Source organism: Sinocyclocheilus rhinocerous, unplaced genomic scaffold, assembly GCF_001515625.1.
Source record: "Sinocyclocheilus rhinocerous isolate Xijiao unplaced genomic scaffold, SAMN03320098_v1.1 scaffold2889, whole genome shotgun sequence".
In the NCBI taxonomy this organism is placed as follows: Eukaryota; Metazoa; Chordata; class Actinopteri; order Cypriniformes; family Cyprinidae; genus Sinocyclocheilus; species Sinocyclocheilus rhinocerous.
In genome coordinates this window covers 215,914-223,900 of record NW_015656156.1, presented here as the reverse complement: position 1 = coordinate 223,900, position 7,987 = coordinate 215,914, and the positions used below count along the sequence as shown (strand labels likewise).

At 33.2% G+C, this 7,987-nt stretch overlaps 1 protein-coding gene across 2 annotated transcripts in view; it reads right to left on the bottom strand.

The window, feature by feature from the left end:
• The window catches only part of LOC107719530 (MAM domain-containing glycosylphosphatidylinositol anchor protein 2-like), a 157,590-nt gene that overhangs the window by 105,144 nt on the left and 44,459 nt on the right, over positions 1-7,987 (bottom strand). For both annotated transcript variants that reach the window (XM_016526951.1, XM_016526952.1), the window contains exon 2: positions 1,552-1,691. In XM_016526951.1, the coding sequence (XP_016382437.1) occupies positions 1,552-1,691 (140 nt within the window). The remainder of the gene's footprint in view (positions 1-1,551; positions 1,692-7,987) is intronic.

Genomic DNA, 7,987 nt, shown 5'->3' with positions numbered 1-7,987 from the left:
TTGTACAAATACAGACATGTTTGTGAATAAAAATGTTCTGTTCTGCATTAATATATCATAAATTGCTCATGCAAAAAGGAATCCGTGCATATGTGGATCAGGTGACACACGTGCATTAATTGACGTCTAGTTCGAGTCGATCTTGTTCGGTTCATTTGAGACTTCATTTTCGTAGTTTACAGCATTTCACGTCCCCACACACACAACTACCAACGAACAAGGCCCAGTGCAATTCATTAACGTGTACACTATTTGAAAAATTCAAATAGTGCGTCACTACACTGAAACAAATGCTTTTCAACCGGTGTCTGCAGAGTTAAGAATTACATTAATGTGCAGCATTGACTCGAGACTTACTTGTGACTTGCAAAACAATGACTCTTGTTCGTTGGTAGTTGTGTGTGTGGGGGACGTGAAATGCTGTAAACTGCGAAAATGAAGTCTCAAAATCCAAATTAACCAAAAAAGAACAACTCGAACTAGACATCAATTAATGCACGTGTGTCACCTGATCCACATATGCACGGATTCCTTTTTGCATGAGCAATTTATGATATATTAATGCAGAACAGAACATTTTTATTCGCAAACATGTCTGTATTTGTACAAATCGCTGCACAATAATTTAATCCTGAATTCCACAGACTCAAATTGAAAGGCATTTGTTTGTGGTTAGTAAGATACATGCATAAAATGTATGCTGTGCATGTATAATTGTGCGTGCATTATTAATCATTTAGAGTCTAATATCATCCCATATTTTCCTGCTGTTATAATAAATGATCCGTTGGATATTTTGGGCTGAAACTTCACAGACACATTCTGGGGACACCCAAGACCAATATTACATCTTGTAAAAAGGGTCATAATAGGTGCCCTTTAAACTAATTTACATGATTTTATACATAGCAATTCACTAACATGTGAATACATATATCTATATATATTTCTCTTATATATATTATAATGTATTATGTATTATCATATATTTCTTATATAGGTAGTATGTGTGTAAATGTATATATATAAAAGTTATATATACTGTATGATGAGCTCTGTCTAAATATAGTGCATTATCACACAAATCACATAATCATAAAATCATATAATATATAATATACAGTCTCTCTAATAAATATACTTGATATGATGCCTGGCACAGTTATCTGAATATCAAATGCTACTATATTGTATTTTTCAGCACCACAGGATGTCTCGTAACTCAAATTTATTTTCCATTTCCAAACATTTTCATCTATGTAGCACACTTTATGAATAGTTATTTTTCCTTATTTGGATGTATGAGGTTCTCTTTTTTATTCCATTTTCCTTGACTCTGTTTTAAGTCAGAACAAGCTAGAAGAATACTTGCAATTTGATTCCAAACGTGAAGATTCTTAATATCATTCAATTTCCAGACATTTTATCTCTCCAATCCAGTGCAAATATGCCAGCCGCAGCCATTAGAAGTCCTATGGTGACACCCAGCTATGAGAAGCCTCACGCTGATGATGGAACCGGTCAGAAGTCAGTAAACACCCAGAGCCTCACCTGTGGCCGTGGATGCCCCGAGACCAGACAGGTCAGCTCCAAAGTCTCCCCCTCCCGGATGGTGTACACCCTCTCTGTGTAGCGCTCCTCCTCAATGTTGCATGCGTGACCGGAGTGGATGATCCGAACGTTTGGAGGAGCTGCATTAGGGAAGAAATGAAAAAGTGATATAGTTCAGTTTGCCGGATCATTTGAGGTCGCATCATCAACCAGCCACACTGCAAAAAGCGGTCATGGAGGGAAATAAAATCCCTGCCACATGAGACTGATGCTTTCAGCCAAATCAAATTCAAGGTGAGGCACTGCAATTATTCACGTTGCTCCAGTGGATGTAATTTGCACTACACCAGTTGCTCTGTATGTAGAAGAATCTTGGACTTGCATTTCCAAGCAATTTCGCAGACAAAAATACCCTCATCTAAGCATTACCTTAGAGTACATCTCGAAGATGCATAGGCGACTGATGAGGCAAAGTGCCTGTATTATTGATTTCCCCTCTAAGCAGGAGAACGGAGCTCCGGTGCACTGCAGTGTGCTTGCTTGATGATGTTTCCTCCACTGATCTCCACTTACAAAGCACTTCAAGGCTACTTCTTTTTTTTTTTACATACAAACTCACATTTTTATTCATCCACTTTTGGTTTTTAATGTTTACGGTTGCTCCATTGTTGCAAAAGATTTGTTACAGTGATACAGAAGAAATACCATACCACAGTATGTTTATGCACAAAATAATAATTGTAAGGTAGTTCCTATAACAAGTCATTACATTAAATGAGTGAGCACCAGTGTTAGGGGGGAAACAAAATTAAACGTAGCAATGCAAGTAACTTATTGAACGAAAGTGGGCGTGATGTTCGTTCAGTTTGTCATGTTAGTCAGTCTCAATCACAACAAGGAAAGGAACCATGTAAAATGACTCATGATAATAATAAAAATTACACGTGTAGGGTATCGAAACTCTTAATTTATTTAGCAGATTATTGTTGTTTTATAGCTTGATATAGATTTTAAAAAAGGATAATAAGATTTGTTTTAGTCATGAACAACTCAGTGATATTTAACAAATAATTGATTTGATGACTCATAAAACACACAAAAGACACTCGCTTTTCATCATCTACTGTAATAATTCAGCTAACAGTAGTGTAGATTTTGTGGATACAAGCTCCTTTTTTAATAAGTAGAATTGTGATCTGACAAAATGCTATACATCGCTGTAGTTTTTTTTCATAGTGTAGCTCATTTGGAAAAGGCTGATTCATTCTAAGGAATCTGTTTGTTTGGACTGTTCATGTAAATAAAAAACAGATTAACTGACTCTTACAGTATTTTAATTCTTTATAGCTAATACTTAGCTCATCACTATGTTTTCGACTTTAAAAACTAGGGTAGTTTTTAGATGCATTTAATGTAAATGCAAAGTCCTTAAGAATCGGCAAGTACTGTATGCATCAAAAGTTGAATTGATTGATAAAAAGTTGATAAATTGATCAAAAGTGACAGTAAAGAAACTTATAATATCTATTTCAAATAAATGCCATTCTTTTGTACTTTCTATTCATTAAAGAATCCTAAAATAATACAGCACAAATGTTTTCAACACTGATAATAATAAATGTTTCTTTAGCACGTAAACAGCATATTAGAATGATTTCTGAAGGATCATTGAAAATTAAGCTGAAAATTCAACTTTGCCATCACATGAATAAATTACATTTAAAATATATTCAAAGATAAAACAGTTGCACACATTACATTGTAAAAATATTTCTGTATCACTGTTTTAACTGTATTGTTGGTCAAAGAAGTGAAGCCTTATGATACAGTACAGGTGAGCACATGGTACTTCTTTCAAAAACATGAATAAATCTCACCGACCCCAAACTTTTGAACTGCAGTTTATCTGTTCAAGTCAAATAATGTCATGTTAACTGTTCCTTTACTCACATATTGCTTTTGTGCAAGATAAACAGGGCTATCATTGAATTCAAAAATATATCATTATAAAATATACTTTAAAAATATATTGCCTCAACGTAGTTATGTTCTGTTACTAGCTTGTATTGTAGCCAGCTATTTCAAAAGAGCCCCTTTGGCAGTAGTTTAACTACTTTAAACAGTCAGAAACATATAGCATGGAATGAAACCGTTTCAAAGTAGTTCTCCAACACTGGTGAACACACAGAAGTAATAGGCACTGACACCACCTGGAATAAAGACATCTCAAAGATCTAATAGTGCACACCGGGCTACTGCAGACGGTTTAGGCAATGACAGGAAACGCTGCCGAAATGCATTATGTTGCAAGGTCTGCTTCTGGATGCCGAAACAAAACACACACACACACACACACACACAAAAGTATTCTCTTCCTGTGTGCCAGCTGCCTGCTCTGCACCCTGGCCTAGTTTCACACCATCTATTTTTAGAAAATCAGTGTCTTTCTCACAACCCACCATATGACTGTGCTAATGTCCTTCCATATGACGTCAAGAATTCATGAAGCAGACATCACTGAGCAGGCCTCAAAGGGGCTTGCGGAAGGTGGTCTCTGGATTATTATTGATTAAAGAGTGCTTTGAGTGCTTTCTGACGTCTACACTACGACATCTGGCTGCTCCCTGCAGACTGGAGACCACTCGGAGAGGAGGATTATCTTTCTATATGAGTTATGCGATAGCATCATGAGGGAATTATATGAATGACATAAGCATTACAAACAGATATTCATCTCAGGCATCTCAACATGCCGGAGCATATCATTACTTGCTAATCTTTCACAAGTGTCAACATAAATGCACTCATGTTTTCACACTAGAACGATGTCCTAACATGGGTTTAGTACACTGAAATAGGTGCTTTTTCAATTTTGGAAAGGATTTTTAACATACAGTGCATGTACACAGTACACTGCTTCGTGTCATTTTGAGATAACTGAATAAAAATGGCTGTGGAATATTTCATACCAAAATGGCTGCTGCTCTTCCTGTTTTCAAGGTTAGTATGTCCTCGGATCATTAGCATTCAAGAGTCAACAAAATGACAACACTTTTATAAATAGAAGCAACATTAAATAAATATTTTTTTCTGTCTATTTTGTGACAGAGTGGATATGTTATGCTTTATAAATCCTGTCAAGCATAAAAAACAAGAAATTCTGAATGCTAGAAAAGAACTTGCCAACTTGGCTCCTCTGAAGACCCAAATAATGTCACTTCCTCTTCCTTATGTCATTTAACGTGACAAAAACATGACACTATAATTTGAGGTACACCAAATAAGTGGTGTGGAAAGAGGAATCAAAACTCACATGGATAAAATTATTTAATTCACCATATAAATTTAATAAACTGTATTTAATTAGCTGTTTAATTCAAATTAAAGGTTGTTATATAAGTATAATTGATGATGGGAAAAACCAATATACAGAGCATTTTATCATTTAGCATTCTATTTATTTATTTATTTATTGTACAATTAATTTACCCGAGGGTGAGTAAATGATAACAAAATTTCCATTTTTGGGTGAACTATCCCTTTAAGGTTCATAAAGACTGTTTCATTAAAACAATCATAACTAATTTCTTTAAAATTCATTTCTGAGCAAAAATTGACTTGGCAAGCTTGATTCAAGGGAAATCAAAACCCACATGGATATAATAAACTGTAATTTGAATAAATGAATAAACTGTATTTAATTAGATGTTTAATCAAATTAAAGTTTGTTATACAAGTATAAATGATCTAGTGGAAAAACCAATACATAGAACATTTTATCATTTAACATTCTATATCTTTTTACATAAGTATACAAAAAAAAAGTAATTAATTATTTGAAATACTGGAATTAATATTTTTCATGTAAAATATAAAAACAACATTTAATATAATGTCTTACTTTTAACATGTCTTATTTTTTATTTTATACAATTTACTTAATTATTTGAAATATTTGAATTAATATTTTTAATGTAAAACAATTTAAACAAAAAATAAATAATAAGTCTTAAGAATTTATAATATAACTTTCAAAATATTTTTGTGTTTAGTGCACTTCATCAAATGACTCAAATGGTACTCACCTAAAAAAATATTTTTAGCTCAACCCTCAAGACATCAAGTTTAGTCATTAATCAATTAGCGCTTGTTAATTCTGTCCAGTGGGTTTTCACAGCTGGAACTGAAAAGCCCTATACTAGATAATGTTTCCATAGCAGCCATATTCACAGCAACAAATCAACACTCCAATCTCATGTCATCACATTACATGTCAAGTATATCACCGTCTAGAGTATGCGAGTACATATTCTAATAAATAAATAAGGCTGTGCTCTCGGTTTAATTTCCTGGAAGGCTATTAGTATCTCAGAAACTGTTGACGGGCCTCGTGTTGGAGTTTCCTGCCCAGATCAATCAAACCAGCGGCTGTGTGATTGCCTCATACACTCTGGAGGGTGATTCAAGTTTGGGTCTGTATCGCAGTCAACCCTGCATGGGAAATTGAAGTGCTTTTGGATGTCCTTCCAATCAAACAAGCTTTGATTTCAATGCTAATATCTGCCTGAATTCTTTTTAAAAAAAGCTTGAATGCATGCAGTCCCTTAGAGGGGAAAAATATTTATTTTCACTGTCTAATACACTTAAGAAACACTACAGTTTAGCTGATTAAAGGTGGTCATTTTACGTTAATTTCTGTTTGGTCCTACAAAAAGAAGAAGGACAAGTCACTTACATATAAAGATTAAATGGGTATCTATCAGTAAACTAAATTTGTAGAGTCTATAACAAATAATAGAGTTAACATGGATAGGCATGGGCAGTTTCAGTTGACTGGGCAATATACATTGAATATTCATGATATATTTGCAATTATTCTTTTTGCATTACAGTAATGTGTTTTTCTTTGGCCATTAAAGAGGTAGCTCACCCCCCTCCCCCAGAAAAATTGAAAAATGGAAGAAAAAAAAAGAAAATGTCACAATTTACTCACCCTCAAGGTGTTCCAAACATATATGGATTTCTTTCTTCTGTTCAACACAAAAGAAAATATTTTAAAAGATGTGGGCAAACAAATAGCTGATGGTTCCCATTGACTTCCATAATATTTTTTTTATTTTCCATGTAATAAAGAGTCAATGGGGACCAGCAACTGTTTGGTTACCCACATTCTTCAAAATATCTTCTTTTATGTTCAACAGATGAAAGAAACTCATACAACCAGAAGATGAGTAAATGATGACAGAATTTTCATTTTTGGCTAAACTATCCCTTTAAGTTTCATTAAAACAATCATCACTAATTTCTTTCACAAAGTTAATTTCTGAGCAAAAATTGGCTTGGCAAGCTTGATTGAAGTCTGTTTCAATTAATCAATTATTCAAAATAATATTATATTGGTGCATATCAATAAAGGAGATTTGTTAAATATTTTAAATTTAACTTCAATGATTGTTTGGTCGAAATGGAGAAACATTCTTTTCAAGCCATTTTAGAGCAAACAAATATTGAGAAATATATGAAATATCATAAAAGGGCAGAAAAAAAAATGTCAAGACTAGCCCCGCTGTGAGTATGATGAAAATTGCTACTTATATTTGCTTTCTGATCATGTTACAAAATGAACATATTGTACGGTATTACAGAACACATTTAAATTTAGAGTCATAGTTATGGGAATAAACACTGTAATGAACACTGATGGAAAGCCATTCTCAATTGCCGCTACCAACAATAATGGAAACAGACATAAAGGCATAAAGCTGTCTGAGACTGCTTTATTCCTGTGCAGCAGACACATTTGTTTATTATAGATTTCAGAAGTCTGGCATTGGATTCTGGATGAAAAAGAACTGAAAACACTATATGGGTTCGATGAACAGAGGACATACTTTCATCTTTCAGGTAAAGGGACAACTCTGTCAAATAATTACATTTACATAAAGGTTTTAAAGAAAGTATTTAATGTATTTTAAGCATTGTGCATTATTATTAAAATAAATAATACAGTTCACAGAATTTCTTAGCTTATATTTAATAATGACAGATATTCTCACATTATAGGTTTGTTTATAATTAAAATAATTTCTCAGTCAATTTCTATTTTAAATAGCATTTTGTAAAGACCAAATAATCAGAAAGCATTTTTTAATATTATATCACTTTTATATTATAAATATATATATTATGAATTTAATAATATAATATAATATAATATAATATAATATAAGTCACACAGCGGTGTTGAAGAAGCGCAAGATACACACACATGTAACGTTAAGACCAGACGAAGAAACAGTGAACAAACTACAACTTAAAAAGGAGAGCAAATGAGGATAATACGGTGACCGAGAAGTGCAAAGCAAATCACAATTCTGAAAACAAAATAACAAATTACAAACGCAAATGCAAGTCTAAAAAACAAAATAACAATTCA